The sequence below is a fragment of the Amia ocellicauda genome, chromosome 5 (assembly GCF_036373705.1).
Source record: "Amia ocellicauda isolate fAmiCal2 chromosome 5, fAmiCal2.hap1, whole genome shotgun sequence".
Classification (NCBI taxonomy): Eukaryota; Metazoa; Chordata; class Actinopteri; order Amiiformes; family Amiidae; genus Amia; species Amia ocellicauda.
In genome coordinates, this window is record NC_089854.1 from 10,868,032 (window position 1) to 10,885,375 (window position 17,344).

Below are 17,344 nucleotides of genomic sequence, written 5' to 3' on the forward strand. Positions count from 1 at the left end.
GGAGGGGGCGGGGGGGCTAATTTTATATCAAGGTGCTTATTTAAAATGAAATTTCAGTACAATATTCAATTGATTCATAGTTTATAGTTGGAACCACAGGTTGGTATTAAGGCATATGGGATAAATTCATGCTTACCACGGTATATCTACAGGATTAAGCAGGAGATAAAATGAGTTTAGTGCTATTGCTGTAGATTTTTTTGTCGAGTCCTGTTTGACACTCCATCGGCAAGATGCTTTGGGGCTCAGATAGTGCCTTGGGAATAAATTCAAATATCACGTCAGGATCATTTTTAATTAGTGTAAAGAAAATAATCCTGTGAAATATGGACTTAATTTACCATTCGAGGGAACACCTTGTGACTGAGTGTTTCTGGTGTATACACTTATACATGTCACATTGAAAACCTGCATCTCTTCCACTGACAAGGGTCTGCTGCTGAATGGGCACTAATAAGTAATATGTTCCCAGCTATGGCTTGGGAATTTATGCGACCAATTTCAGATACAAAAGACCAAAGAGCAGAATTTCTTACCGGTACTATTAATCAAATAGTCTAGCACTGCAATACAGTGTTACAATATCACTGATGTGACTCATATTTCAAATCCCACGACACAGTGAGACCACGATGTTTGAAAGAGTATAGTAAAAAAAAAAAAAAAAGTTATAATGGAGAATATTTTCAACACAATATTCTGGACTTTTTCCCGAGCCCAACAGAATGCCTTGCACTCCTACACTGCGGCGAGTTTCCTATCTTACGGGAGACAATTTGGCATCTTGGTGTGCTAAATGTGCGGCACTCTTTAGGTGACAGATGGTTCACAAAATCTACTGAGGTTATTACAGTGCACACCAGGCAACATTTACAGAAAGATTTCATTAGCTTTTAAACCCATACAAAGGATAAATTAAGGGCAGAAAAATGGACCCACACCACATGATACTATTAATAAAAGCCAGTTTATTCGCATCTGCTAAAAAGGAAAGAACAATAAATATATAGTTACAGAAAAGGTCCCCCCTCCTTTGAAGTTTATTCACTAAATAATATATTCAACTGTTAATTAAAGTACACTTACTCTATGCATCAATATCTTCTCAATACTTCGTAAAAAGATAATCAAATAAGCCTAGTTTAAAAAAAAATAGGGAATAAAACAGTTTCAAATGTAGGGTGACAATGATTTAATCTGCAATCTTATATAAACTGAATATGCAATGATTACCCAAGGACTTTTTTTTGTATCTAAAGCAATTACATGTGGAATTTTCTTTGCTTCAGATCAATATAAATATTGGATGTTACAGTCAACATTTTTATACCGCAGTTTGTAACATCGCAAGCCGTATTGCAGGCCCAAAACCAAACTATGCTGCACTGGAAAAAGGGGACAAAAGCTACTACAAAAAAATATGTGTGGCTTTCAGAAAGAATTGATTCAGTACAAATCTGCAACAACTAACTGATACTCCAGCATTCACAATATGATGTTTCGAATCCATTGTGTTCTGCTTCTGAAGGTTTATCCCTAGAGTCATTTAAGGAATGCTTTTTCAAGGTCTGTGTTTTTCTGTGAAGAAATAAACCCTGACATCTATAATGGACGTGACAACAGACTCCAGTGAAATTGGCATCTACTTCACAACATTGTTTCAATAAGCTCCTAATGCAAAACAGCAGACTTTCTAAAAAGTGTTTTTCGACATCAAAGTGGCAGGATAAAGCTTTGGTAAACGGCAGCCGTGTCATTTTTATTTTCCGCCATCAGAAGAGTACCTCTACCTTAAAGAACTGTTGCGAGGGAAAGATAGACTATATTCTGGGAGGTGGCTTATCTTACAGATGAAAGTGCGGACGACACAAATTTCCTTCTGGTAAGATAGGGGTCATGTTTCATTGTTTCTGAGCATTGACTGTAGGGCCAAGAAGATTACTCCTGCAAACGCCTGGGTACAGGTACTCTGTCTTACAAATTATGTAGTACGGAGGGGAAATGCAAATTCCTGATCTAGGCTATATATTCCAGAAATATAACTGGAACCAAGCGATTATACTCCACGTTTTTTATTAAAAAAATATCAACTGCAATAAGAATAACATTATTGCTATGCTAGATGTTGAAACAAAAAGCAAATCGTTGAGAAAGAAAAATGACATATGTAAAAATAAATCGCAGACGATTCATCGTGTGTGGAAGTTAACACTACCTACGTGCAATCAGTGTTTATTCCCCCCGGGGCTTACATGTTGAGAAGACTTCAAATGCAAGCTGTTAATTATACTAAATTATAACGTATTAACATGTGAAGAAAATAGGGAATGAATGATATTATAGTTGGGTTTATTTTGTTGTTTAATTTGCACTACAGTAACAATGAGAAAAGGTTAGCTAAATCCACAGGAAATAGCCTGTGATGTCATATTACTATATCAAAAGAGATTTACATAAATCTATTCGTTTACAGAAAATGCAGTAGCTCGAAAAGTACTAAGCTTTTGCTAATGTGAATTTCTTTAGAAGGTTCCCATATTCTATAGATCATTTAAAAAGGACTCTACATGCTTTTCTTTTAAATGTCATGTATTTAGTTAAAGGATGATAGCTGGCCTTAGTGTCTTAATTGCTGTGATAATGACAGCTTTAGTTGCTGTGATAAAGACAAATGTTGGAAAGTCTGTCGTGCCGCCTGCAGAAACAGTTACGAACACTTCGATATCTGTTCTGCAATGACCAATGAGAAAAAGCCTCAATTAAAATTGCGAAACGTTACAAAATATTAGGAAGAGATGACGATTTTTATATTTTTCTGTCATTAACAGTTGTGTTTTGTTTCTATTTTATTGGTTAAACATTGAATGAAACTGGTAAATGATGCATAGGGTAATTCTGTGTTTGGGGACTAGAAACTGTGCTGCTATGGGCTATGAATGCCTGTAAGAGTCATTATGTCTCTTGTGGTAAATAAATATGTGTCAGGAGGACCATTTTACTCCAACATTACATGAACATTGTGCTTAACTTGACTGTAATATTCCTCATCTTCTCACCCAGCAACTGAAGCTTAGAAATCCTAATCCTGCTTCCACCTTCCGAACCTACATTGAGGCATATCAAGTCTGTGGCAGGTTATCAGAGATTACAGACACATTTTTCATGCGTTATCTTTATAGAACGCATTCCCCCTATACTGCACATACAATATAGTATTTTCCAACGCCAGTACTGGCTTCTTACCACCTAGAGAAGGAGAGTCAAAGCAAATGAGATTAGAACTCGTCTAGAAGATCCTCCGTAATGGACTGCCTAATGGACTCTTAATTTATTGATGAGGTTCCAGGCAGCCAAAAGCATTAACAGAGTTAGAATTGATAAGAGTGAAGAGTGTGAGACAAGCACAGGCATTAGTGAACTCGTTTTTTTAGCCACCATCCCATAGACAAACTGGACACACACACACACACACACACACAAAGAAATGGTTCCACGTTAGCAGCAGAGACAACCCTGTTTAAGTGGCTCAGAGAAGGAAATTGCAGAGGGATGTCAATTCAGGCCATTTCGCACGAGACTGGGCCCGGGTTGGAAAAGGTTAATAAATCTCTTAATTACTTCACTTAACTGGAGGTAAACATGTGCAAAGCTGAGACCGATTATAGTAATAATTACACATTGACCAATAATGATTTCCGATCTCATCCCCAATAACAGAATACAAGGATACTACAAACGGAATGATACTGCTGACAACAAGATAGTCAGAGGATCTTAAAATGTACTAATGTATAGAGCAATACCGCTAAGTTACATAAATTAAACTTGCATTGTATAATTACTGTAGTTTTAAGCTCAGTGGGGGGCGGTGTGAGAAGCGACTAATGTTTTGACATCTGTGTTGGTAGGGGGAGGAAGAGAAACAAGAACTGTATTCAACTGACAAAAATGAAGACGCTTCTAAAAACGAATGGACATCCGTTTGTGACACGACAGCGTCTCAGGAGGTGCAGATGGCTGTTTGAGGAGCGTCTTCCAATGAAAGGCATCTGCTTCCAGTCCTGACAGATTTGACAGTAGTCTGCGCATCGTGTGCTGGATGTATTCAAACCAACCTGGCTCGTTGGATTGTTTATGAATTGTGCCATTTTTTTGGACGCTGCAGCTCCCAGCGACTTGATAGATGTCTATGGTGAAGGCTGCTTATTGTAAAGCGTAATAAACGCTGGCCTGCGAAGTACACAAAGTTGTACATAGACTGATCAAACTCACAAGCAGAACAATATTGCCAAGTGAATATTGGAAGCAGAGAAGCTACATCTTTGGGTATTCCTGCCATCCAGCTCTTCTTTCAACAAGAATTAGAAATTCGAATGATCCCAAGCTGTGATAATAATGCACTGAGTCTTTGCTCCAAGAGTTGGCTAGTAACACATATACCATTAGATACGAAAGTGGCAAGGGGGGGGTGGGGGTATTTCAAGAACATTTAACAATAATTAAAGGCTTGCTCTTTAAAAAAACATAATTATAAAGCTTTGTAACTGTAGCTCTTTCGGTTGCCTGAAACCTGTTCTGTAATCCACTAATTCCCTCCATTCTGCTGCCAAATGACCCCCATGGTGCTAAATGAGGTCTCAGAAACTGCTTGTCCTGTCAATGGGGTTTCAATTTTCCGATACTCTGTAAATCAACACAACACCCCTAGAATCCACAATCCTGCAGAATAGCACCTATTGATCACGCTCGTTTATCACTGGGAGACCACATGAAATTGTGCTGAAGTGCCCCGTTCTAGAGGAGGGAAGGAATAATATGTTTTTTTCTGTAATGCATACATTGCAATGCACTGGGAGGCGATTGGGTTTCACCTGCGCTACCTCAATCTCAATTTTTTGTTAAATCCATCTGAAATACAACTCATACTGTTAAAGAAAAACTAACAGTACTGTCCTCTTGGCTGGTTTGTACTCAATTGACATATTTGGTTTGAAGTATGGAAGTAAACTTATGAAGTAAATCAAGAACAGTAACAATAACAGAGAAAGCAGTCCTTTCGTGGTCTGAATGTCATGTTTTCCACCATTAAAGGTACCAGGATGTTGAGAGACTCTTGAGACACATGTGTTTTACTGCTTCATGCTGGTGTAGGTTGAAGCATTAAAATAAATCAAGAGCCACTTGAGAAGGCAGCACCTTGGGGCAGAGAATGTAACGGCAGCCTTTTTGGAATTGTTCAGGATGATTAGACCCTGTAGCAGCAGCCAAAAAGTGTCTATTGTGCGTGTCTGTGTGTGTGTGCGTGTGTGCGTGTGTGTGTGTCTGCGTGTGTGTGTGTGTGTGTGTGTGCTCCATCTGAGCATTGAAAACAAGGGAACAGCTCAGTCTGGCTTTTGAAACAGTCCTGGTTTAAAAATATAATAGACGTATAGCAAAAATAAAACCCAAAGAAGAGGGGCAGAGGGGAAACGGTTGTTCCTCTCCTTAGACATGTTTTCTCACAATCGCTGCCAACAAGGGCCAGAAGACTGTTCTCGGGTTGCAGAGAAACACAGCTGCCCGTGCCATCAGCCTCTTACAGGAGGTGTGTATGTCCTTGTCCCCGTTTTTCCTCACATCTAGTACATACAGTACTGATCATAGCTGGCACACAAGAATGGCTTTAATTAGGTATCTACCAGGCAAGGTGATGTCCAAAGAATGGCCAATAGAAAGCAAAACTTTACTTTATCTCAGACCACAAAAATAAGTTATTTTGCTACACTTTCTGTGCCATATTGCTATTCTAAGTATGTCAATAGCATATTTCTCTCCTCGTCCCATTTTTACAGACATGCCCCACGTCGGGAAAAAGCGAATAAAACAAGCAAGAGTGAATTAGTTGGACCTACTGTTGTTTTCCATATTCCATTTGTGGTATTAGAAGTAAACAGTGGACAAATATCAGAAGACACAGTATTTAATTATACATCTCTACGGGGATTGTAATGTATCAGCACTCACTGTGCCTGTTATAGTGAAATACCACTCAGGCCTGGGCACTAGTCCCTTGGAGTAGTGCATTTATCATTTGATTGGGTTGCATGAGACAGTCATTCACATCTGACCCAAAATGCTTCATAAATGTAGTAAAGGAAGGAGAAACAAACATCAGGGGGAACAGACAACAGCATTCTCTTGGCCAAGCAAACCAAATGTAGTATTACAATTTAAATTAATATAGTTGTGATTGTAGGTTCAGAATTCAGAGAGGCATTCTTTTTAAGAAACAAAAAAAGAAGAAACTCAGCGAGGCATATCTACCCCTGCACCTAATTTTAGTCCTGCAACCGGGGCTGTGGCGGTGCCTTTTGTTTTTCTCCTTCTTGAGTCTGAAGTAATCTTCAATGATAACTGAAGCACCCTGTTCATTTCCTCACTTACTGCCGAGTGCCACTTCAAAACACAAGCCCTGATCTTGACAGGGAAGAGTGGGCAGAAATTAAAATGGCATTTCTAAACCAAAGGTGACAACACAGCAATTCACTGATTTTGAAAACCTGTGCACTCCTATTGATAGGCTGAATGCATAGCAGAGACAATAGCCAAGAGTCCCTGAAGGATGTCAGTGAGAATATATGATGTTTTTAAAATGTCTAAGCAAACTGCTATTGGCTGCTCCCAGATAGCATTATATTCTCTTCAGCCGCCAGAAGTGGTTAGCCAATAAATGCCCTAATATATCTTCCTTCTGCTTTCCTTACACTTAATTAAATCCTTTTTTTGATTTATTGATTTTACACATAATTCTTCCAAACCTCAGAAAATGACCTATACATTTTCCTAAATCTGTAAATAGTTTTTAAGGAAAGATTACTAATGAATAAGTTGATGATCAAATGGTGCCTGTGTGATTATACTGTACAAAACTGCCTAGAATAACAATGCATAAAAGGCAATAAAATATACATAGCAGAACTACCTCTTTCTTGTATTTTCTTTTTTTGGATAAACTTACTGGAATTCCTTTAATGTACTGCCACGCTTTTGCCATAATTTCCTTTTGAAGTTATGGGGCTACTGATTGAGTTGAACATTAAATGTTCCCAAAGGCCTCGTGTTGAAAAAATCGGGCAGTGTTTTAGTCTTGGCTGCGAGGGATGTAACCCAGGTAGTGAGAGACGCATTACATTGGCCTTTTTCAGATGCTGTTCAAGTGCACAAAGGCTGCTGCGATTTTAACAAAAGATTCAGGGTTGCTAAATTGATCAGGATCACTTATCCACTTGGCTGATTATCAAGCTCAAAATATTGAATTTTCCAGAACTATCAGCATTTCAGACACTGCAGATCAAATTAACAGAAATGGCAAGGACCCTGGCTGACAGTTAAATCCTGTACAAGTTATCGCAATTAAAGGATCTCTACCAGTTTACAATGAAGAGTTATTTAAGCCTTCTTTCCAATGAACTACAAAGTGTACCCAAATGCTAGTCTTACCTTGGAATGGGTTTTATTATTATTATTGTTGTTGTTGATTTGTTTATTTGTCACTTCAAATAAAAGCTACCAGCTCAAAAGAACACTTTTAAAATGATTAAGATGGTTGGCATAGCTTTTGTTGATCCATGTAGGTAAAGGAAACATGTTACATAAACCTTTTCAATGAAGAAGCAAGAAGAGGATTCTAATTGCATAAATATACATCTCTGCTTGAATGTCCCACTGTTTTGCTCAAAGTCATTCTACATCTATCTCAGGATAGACTATCAAAAGGAGATTCTGGAAATATATGTGCTAAGGTTCAGTTTCTTTATGGTTTGATGCATGCATGTCTTGAAATGTCTACATTTTACATATTAAATAATAAATGTATAAATGTGTTAGTCCATATAAAGAAATGTATAATTAAAATGGTAAAAGTAGCAAAATACAAGTTCATGTTTCAATTTGCTTGGCTTCTTTTTAATTTTCTTATCTATACTGTTTCTGGACAAGCAAAATAAAAACTCTCAGGCAGATTGACAAGTCTTGTCAATCTGTGGCAGTTTGTTGCTGGAGCCCTAATTTCCCAAAGCTAGCTGGCATGGCTAATACTTTTAGTTATACGACAGTCCCCTGCAACTTTGTGAGAACTGCCAATCACACAAATGTCCCGACACAGATAACAGAGAACAGACGAACTGACAGCAAGCTTGTTCAGAATGAGGAAACAACTGAGATGTGTACTGCCTACAGGCGTGGCTGAGGAACTGAGGGATTGACAGTGATTTGTTTGAGATAAGATACCCAGAAAGAAAACATTTTGAAGAAATAAATCCGTTTTAAAAATAAAAGAACTGCACTTTCAAGTTCATTTTGCTGTAAAAAGCAGCAACAATAACATCCATGGTTCATCTCAAGAGATCTGAAAGAGGTGATGGCAACACTGAAGCACCTACCAATTTCCGATTAGATGGTTCACACATCCCAAAAAGTTGCAAAAGTGCTAAGTGGTCAAGGCCGGTTTTAGCTGCACTATTTCAGGATTTACAATGGGAACATTGTGGCTATTTTAGGTAACGTTTGAAGCTTGTCTAAAGATTGTCCTCTGATTTCTGTTAAACTACTGTGAAAGAAGAACGTGAATTAGCATCATGCCCCATTAATGTCCTTCATATTAATACAGCAGTGAAAAAATAAGAAAATACTGAATAATTTTAACAGTCAAATGTTAACTACTTTAAATGAACTGGACACAGGTATTAAGTATTTTATATACGGTATATATATATTCCTGCAGATTACATAAATGTTTCAGTAAATGCATGATTAGTAAGCATTTCCACTTTGTACCAATGTAACAGCGCATAACAAGAACCCTTAAAAATACTCTAGATTCAGCTACATAAAAGGATAAGAGTAGCATTAGCAGTTAACAGCTATGAGTCTTTGATTCAACATAACAATTAACGTTTAAAAGGAGATTTCTGCCCTTATAAAAATAGGTTAAAATGTATTAAGACTAATTACAAATATATACATTGCAATAAGGGTAGGTTGGTGTATCATTCTAAACTTATATGAGCACAAGGGTTTGTAACTGGAGAAAACTAAGCAGATTTAATCAAAGCTTTGACACAACACCCCAATTACTAAACCCAGTACCTTTGAGCAGCTTTTGAAGAGAAGCAACAAGACTAAAGCAATTTTAAAAGCCTACATCTACAACCACATTATGTAACTTGCCGTTTGTGGGTGGGTGTGCTTGCAGAATGCTAACTGTGGACAATATTTCTCTTTTAGTTTCCGTAATGATTTTGAATGATCTACCAGCACCTATTTCCCTACAAGATGTGAACGAGCACTTCAGGGCACTGGAGGTTGGTGCCAATCACAGCTTGTATTAGAACACAAAAAACACTTTTATCGTTGAATGTATTGTGTCATTTTGAAATCTTTCCAGCAAGCATGCCCCCTTTGATCGGGTTAAACACATTTATAGAAGACGACAGTTCTGGGTCATTGCACTGGAAATCCGATGTAACGCTGCACCTAAGAGAAAAAATAAAAATGTTTGTTTTGCATTACCACCAGAAGCTTGGAAAAGAGATGTCATGTATAATGCAGTGAAACAAGAAGTGTAGTTGTTAATTTCTGTAACAGACTTCCTTAGAGGAGGTGGCAACTCGTGATGCCCTTTTATCCATCCCCCAAAAAAGAGCAGACAATACAAGGCAGTAGTTCTCTCTAGTTATTAAAATGGCAAATTGCATATGCATTATGTGAAGTCATTTATATTTACTTCCTTTCATTTCTCTTCCCTGAGCTTGTGTGCAGACTGCAGTGTGAAAGGGCAGGTTGGTCTCACTATGTCAAGGTAATTTCTAATAAAAACACAGAGCTGGGAATTTGATTTTCCAAATAAGTGTTTATCATACCTTCATACTGGCTTTACATTCCCCAAAACATATCTTCTTGTAATTGTTCAGAGGCTTTTCTTATGATGGGGTAAAGACATTTATTTGTAATCGCACCACCGTGTACATTTTGAGAAATTCACAAAAAAAAAAAAAGAGGTGATTCTTTTGAACGTTTCCAGATGACAGGATCTTGTTAACCCTGTAGCAGGGTTCAGCAACTCCCAGTTTCATCAAGGCACTCTTGGGGTTTTACTGCTTGCTTTAATATGCACATACAAGCCCTGTGACTTACGCTTGGATAGGTCCCTGAGCCACTGTATAAGTAATATTTTCATATAAGGAAACTAACAATTGTATGGTAAGTACCCTGGCTCAGTTCAGACACAATATCAGTCACACAGATATACACACACACACACACACAGGCAATTCATTACATTTACCATTATTTACCAGATATCTAACTGCAATTCACATGATTTTCTTACTGGTGAGGGTTCTACTACAAATGATAACATAAGTGCCGGCTCTAATAATATCAATCACTGTGTGTTTGTGCTTTGCTGGCTGCCTAATGTATTTGTCTTCCACATCTACAGCTGCACGTTTTACCTTAAAACAACTTAGAATGACACAAACCATTGCCTTCTACTTATTACAGCCTTCGGCCATCCCACCTTAGCGATCTGATCATATTAGCTCTAGGGAACTCAATGTAGGCTGTGCTTGCGGATGAGTGACCTCTGAGGGCAAAAACAAATCTGGCGTCTGAACTGTGGAGGCAGTGGTTCAGTGGCAGCAAGCACCCATCCCATGAGTCAAGATAAAAAGCGAATTCTGCCACAATGGGGGAGGACTGGATGCCGACAGAAAAAAAACAATGTCCGTGTCCAGTTTCATTTTGCAAGTTTGTTTTCAAACCTCACAACAGCAATCCACCTAGGGGGCATATCACTAAGGGTGTGTGTCTTAGTTTTGTTTCCCCCTTCTTATTTTTTTAATTTCTTACCCATGCACCTGCTTTTGAAGCTGACAAGGATACCATGACATTTTCCTGCAGCTGGTAATTAAAGGCAACTACTTTTAAAGAGATTTAAATCACATTTTTGAACTCCCCTCTCTACATTCCTTAAACAAACAATGATGGTTATTTTACTCAGAAACTAGCTACTACCTGCAAGGCTTTTAATACACTCTCTCTGAAGGTACCCTTGTTGAAATGGTCAGTAGATATTATTGGTAGGATGAACTAGAAATATATGGATAAGTGGACCCTATTAAAAATGTGATGAAAGGCATACAGCAATTAGGCAACTGACCTTTTTCCATGTTTTTTTTTAATGGCAAGAATATGAATAAAATCCTTTTGAAAATACACTGATATGGTCCTGAAGATTGGTGAATTAATCTACACTCACCTAAAGGATTATTAGGAACACCATACTAATACTGTGTTTGACCCCCTTTCGCCTTCAGAACTGCCTTAATTCTACGTGGCATTGATTCAACAAGGTGCTGAAAGCATTCTTTAGAAATGTTGGCCCATATTGATAGGATAGCATCTTGCAGTTGATGGAGATTTGTGGGATGCACATCCAGGGCACGAAGCTCCCGTTCCACCACATCCCAAAGATGCTCTATTGGGTTGAGATCTGGTGACTGTGGGGGCCAGTTTAGTACAGTGAACTCATTGTCATGTTCAAGAAACCAATTTGAAATGATTCGACCTTTGTGACATGGTGCATTACCCTGCTGGAAGTAGCCATCAGAGGATGGGTACATGGTGGTCATAAAGGGATGGACATGGTCAGAAACAATGCTCAGGTAGGCCGTGGCATTTAAACGATGCCCAATTGGCACTAAGGGGCCTAAAGTGTGCCAAGAAAACATCCCCCACACCATTACACCACCACCACCAGCCTGCACAGTGGTAACAAGGCATGATGGATCCATGTTCTCATTCTGTTTATGCCAAATTCTGACTGTACCATCTGAATGTCTCAACAGAAATCGAGACTCATCAGACCAGGCAACATTTTTCCAGTCTTCAACTGTCCAATTTTGGTGAGCTTGTGCAAATTGTAGCCTCTTTTTCCTATTTGTAGTGGAGATGAGTGGTACCCGGTGGGGTCTTCTGCTGTTGTAGCCCATCCGCCTCAAGGTTGTACGTGTTGTGGCTTCACAAATGCTTTGCTGCATACCTCGGTTGTAACGAGTGGTTATTTCAGTCAAAGTTGCTCTTCTATCAGCTTGAATCAGTCGGCCCATTCTCCTCTGACCTCTAGCATCAACAAGGCATTTTTGCCCACAGGACTGCCGCATACTGGATGTTTTTCCCTTTTCACACCATTCTTTGTAAACCCTAGAAATGGTTGTGCGTGAAAATCCCAGTAACTGAGCAGATTGTGAAATACTCAGACCGGCCCGTCTGGCACCAACAACCATGCCACGCTCAAAATTGCTTAAATCACCTTTCTTTCCCATTCAGACATTCAGTTTGGAGTTCAGGAGATTGTCTTGACCAGGACCACACCCCTAAATGCATTGAAGCAACTGCCATGTGATTGGTTGGTTAGATAATTGCATTCATGAGAAATTGAACAGGCGTTCCTAATAATCCTTTAGGTGAGTGTATATCCCATCTTATACAAAGTATTTACAAAGATTTTAACTAATTGTCTTCAGTACACACTGGATTTCACCCCCAACTATGAGAACAAGCAGGATTCAGAAGTGGTTATAACACCATAGATCATATACAAGTTGTCCAAGAAGTACTGGAAAACTGCAGAGAATATGAGCTTCCCCTGTGCCTGGGCTTAGTTGACTATGAGAAAGCATTGGATTCAGTATATACAAACGCTTTGATCAGGGCTCTAAGAAATAAAAATATAGAGGAAACCTACAACTCTTAATAAATATATACAATAATGCAACATCAACAATCCGACTGCACCAAGACACTGATAAAATCAAGATCTGCAAAGGAGTACATCAAAGAGACACAATCTCTCCATAAATCTTCACGGCAACTCTTGAAGAAATGTTAAAGTCTTTGGACTGTGAAGAAAAAGGAATCAAGTTAAAAGGCTCTTATTTTAATAACTTAAGATTTACCGATGTCAAATTTCAAAAACTCCTGAAGACCTGCAGCTTCAAATTCAAGACCTCTCAGATGCAAACAAGAAAACTGGACTTAAAATGAACTTGAGTAAAACCAAAGTCATGTTCAACAGCATTTGGAAGTCTATTTGCCTGAAGAAAAAAGTATTTGATCAATGCATACTAACAGTGCTCACTTACGGCTGTGAAACCTGGTCACTAAATGCAAAAATGTTACAGAAATTGTGGAATATACAAAGAAGCATGGAAAGATGCATTATTGGAATAACAAGAAGAGAATGAATCTGAGAACAAACAAAAAATGTGTGACATCGTCAAAAGAGTGCAAATGTTAAAATGGCAATGGGCCGGACACATTGCGAGAACAGTTCAACAATGGACAAAGGAAGCTACCGAATGGATCCCAGGAGATGAAAAAATGCCTAGAAGACGACCACATAAAAGATGGGACAATGAAATAATAAACTTTGCAGGCTTGACATGGAAAAGAAACGCTATAGATCGAAGCATTGGAAACATCTTGAGGAGGCCTTCATCCAGCTGTGGATCGATATAGGCTGATGATGATGATGAAAATATATATTTATCTACAACTCCACACTAGATGAAGCTATTGCTGAAAATGTATGGATATGTCATGAACTAATCGTGTAAGACGCTTCAGGCAATCAGTTGGTGCCTTCTGTTTGCATCACACAACAAGATTCTATTCCCCCCTGATTGACTTAATCACAGGAGCTTGCTAATCTATGGAAAGCATGAGTGCAGAAGAGACGTGTACAGCTCATTCGCTGTCTCTCTTTCTGCTGGGTACCTCCTAAGGCTGATCCACAAACCACTGAAGAGAATGTGGCACCGCCTGTGATTGGTTCCCATCCCAGACTGCCTACTCAGCACAACCCGGACTCATTCCAGGAACATCTTTGACCTTGACCCAAACAGCTCAGGTTACTTCTGTGGGAGATTTAACTTGACAGAATCCTATGGTAGACCCTGTCAGCCACAGAATTTTCATAGGCCAACCAGCGATATATTTAAAAGTACAGCTGTGGTAAAAAGAGAACATTAGCCTCCACCTCAAGACATGGACACCTGAAAATATTACACCTGTGAAACTTAGAAGTAATCCAATGAACAATATGAATTAAACAAAATAATCACATTGGTAATCATGGGTTCAAATGAAAGATGTGAAAAATCAAATGAAACGTTTCAATAGAAAGGTCTGAGGAAAAAACAGCTTTTTCTGTGGAATTCCCTTTGGATGCATACATACAAACATGCACACGCACATACATTACATATACATTTAGTCATGTCCCTTGCAAACATCTGTCTCAACTCATTAGACATGTATTTAAATTAATCTGTTACTTATTATTAAACAGCCCCCACAGTAACCTGCTCAACAAAGAGAACATTTTTATTGTATTAATTACATCTATGGCCACTTAGACTAGACGTGCCTTTTTTAAGCAGCTGGTAAACTCGCAGGGCAGGCTGAGATCGGCTGGACACAGATCATTAGCATGCGGTTTGCCGTTCCTGCTTGGTGACATCAGGGATGCAAATCAGTTCTCATCCAGCTTTTGGATGGTGATTTCTCAGAGAGGAAGGGCTGAGTGTTGAAAGAGCCGAGATGACGTGTGTGTGTGTGTGTGTGTGTGTGTGTCTGCAGGGGTGCACGGCTGGCGAGCGATCTGCAGTTCAGAGAGATGGCAGGATCTCATTGGTCTGCTGGTGGAAATGTGTGTTGATTTTGAGGGGAGGGAAGCATGAGAGTTTTCCCTTTAGCCCTTTGTAAATGTGCTTGTGTCAGGAGATGGTTTTATTGCTTTCTGCTTGGCCTAGGCTTTCATTCAAGTTTTAGAACAACAGTGGCTTAGGACAATGATTCAATAAATCAAGAAATAAACTAATATAGAAAAAACTATCTATCCATCACTCACTACTATAGTGCTGTAACCAGACAGTCTGAATTGGAAGACCTCCCACTCAGGGTAGCCTCCCTTTAATTCAGAAGTTCCTCAGATTTGCTCTCTTCCCTAGCCTGCCCAGGCAATAGAGCATAATTCAATCAAAATGTGCAAGCCACTCACGAATTCCACGCCCAACTTCCCACAAAGGAGCTGTACACCTCGGCTTTATCAGCACCCAAGGCAGCCATACACAAATACATGCAAATGTGTCTCCAAAGCACAGCAGCACACATGAGCGCCACCTTTATTTTGGGCTGCGCGTTGCATTAGTCACCGAAAGCTACAGGTATCCTTTGACTCCTGCTACAGCTGGACTGCTTCTGCTCGGTTCTTTGTCTCTGCACCTAAAAGACGCTCATTTCCGCAAAACACAGTTGCATTCGCATTTGGCCACATATAACACTTGCATTAAACTTGACCAGCGGTAAGTTGGCCAACGGTGCCAACAGTGCAAGAATGCATTCGTGTGTCATTACATCATTACATTGCAAACCAATGCAATGGGCTGCCTCTGGAGAGCAGACAGTGGTGTGAGGTTTGCACAGGTTGGCACTATAGGCTGGAGCTGGAGGTCTTACCTGTGGTAGGGCGGAATTGATCTGTCTCTGGAGGAGGTCCCTCTCATGGACCACGTCCTGCAGTTTGGTCTGGGTCTGAATCAGGGTCTCCTGAGTCTCCCGGAGCGATTCCAGCAGTTTGTCCCTCTCGTCCAACATGTTGACCATCAGCTGCTCGAAATTGCTGTCGGGGTCCGAGCCGTTCTGGGACCCCCGTTGGGAACTCATGGAGTCCCCTTCGTTTATGGTCGGCATCACCTCGCACATCATCTTGCCCTCCTTGCCTTTTCGGTTTGACTTCCACTAGATCGCCGTTACCAAATTGCAAAGATGCCCAAAAGCCCACACAAGGTCATAAAGGAGGGGATTTGATGCTAAACTCACATTGGAGTATAGTCTCGTCCACAATATATGAAGAAAAACATGCTCCTTGACTTTTAGTTTAGCCACACTGGGCACAGCTAATAATAATATTAATAATAATAAATACTCGGTTTGCTGCAATTTACCCAATTCCACATGAGTGCAATGCTGGTCTTACAAATGCAAATTAATAAAACGAGTTTGGATTTAAAATACTCGCACTCCAGGCGGCTTTTTTATGCTCCTTCTCTCTTACTCCCCTCGGCCAGCTGTTCACTTATCCCATCCGCTGGATATTGGATTGATTCAGACGAGCGAAGAAGACAGTCCAGCCCATGAGCAGCGATGCAATAGTTCCCTGTGCGAGCCGGTATAAAGCACAGCCATCCAGCGCGTCTCAGGCGATGCCGTAGCCTTCTTCCACCGACAGCCACCGGTTGCCGTTCATCTTTCTGTTACCGAAACGGAGAAAGACATTTTTTCTCTGCCGCATCCTCCGCCGGTTCCTCCGCCATCCCCCTTCTCAAGCCAACAAACTACTGCCCCCCTCCTCTCTCCCCAGCCCGGAGCTCATTGCTGCCGCGGCTGCTGTCACTGCCGCTTACGCAAACGGCGCAGCCGGGCCATCAGCAAACCCGGGTACGCACCATCCGTGCGTGGACTGCAGGGGCTTCCTGCGCCTTTACGCGAACGGCGCCGGCAATTCCTTCCTTTGCCTGTAAGCCAGTTTTATATCCACCAAGCGTTTTACGAAATATCTCAGCAGGTTTCTGCCAACGACCGTCAAACTGTACAGTAAAAACTCCCCTCATCAGCACCACACACGCACGCACGCAGCCCAGCGTAGAGCACTGGGGTCCTGTAATGAAGCTGGAGAGCGCAGGCCTTTTGCAGCGCTCCCTGGCGGGGCTGCAGCTCAACTCCCCCCATCGCGATTGAAAGCACAATCGTCCTATTAATTATTCTATTAAGGAACTAAACCGGGAGTGTCAAGGGGATCTGGCTCTGCGCGTTAATCGTTTAATACATAATGCATTGCCTCTGAGCTCATTAAGACAACTCATTTGCATTGCATAATATCATGGTGGCAAATGTAAATACAATGCTAAGGAATAGGCTTCACCCATCATACCGTAAACTCCTTTATTAATGTGTTTTCATGTATATTATAATCAGTGGTGGGATTGGGAATAAACTGGGGGAACCCTAGATAGCAGTATTTTTTTAAGAGGTTAAGAAGCTATATAACTAAGTATGGATATGCAGAGCACATGCATACTGTAAAGGTTCTCACTGTCTGATATACTCTAATAATCAACCATAAAAACATTGAAATACAAATTAACAAAACACATACACATACTCATACACATACATTGTGGTCTGTTGAATACTGAGTGGGATCTGTGTTACCGAGGCTTACAGTGGTCAGAAGTGCACA

The 17,344-nt window shown here is 40.1% G+C and overlaps 1 protein-coding gene across 9 annotated transcripts in view; it reads right to left on the reverse strand.

The window, feature by feature from the left end:
- Positions 1-16,726, reverse strand: part of ppfia4 (PTPRF interacting protein alpha 4) — a 125,784-nt gene extending 109,058 nt beyond the window's left edge. For all 9 annotated transcript variants that reach the window (XM_066703683.1, XM_066703675.1, XM_066703676.1 and 6 more), the window contains exon 1: positions 15,562-16,726. In XM_066703683.1, the coding sequence (XP_066559780.1) occupies positions 15,562-15,810 (249 nt within the window). In that variant the 5' untranslated portion in view covers positions 15,811-16,726. The remainder of the gene's footprint in view (positions 1-15,561) is intronic.
- Positions 16,727-17,344: the final 618 nt, after the last annotated feature.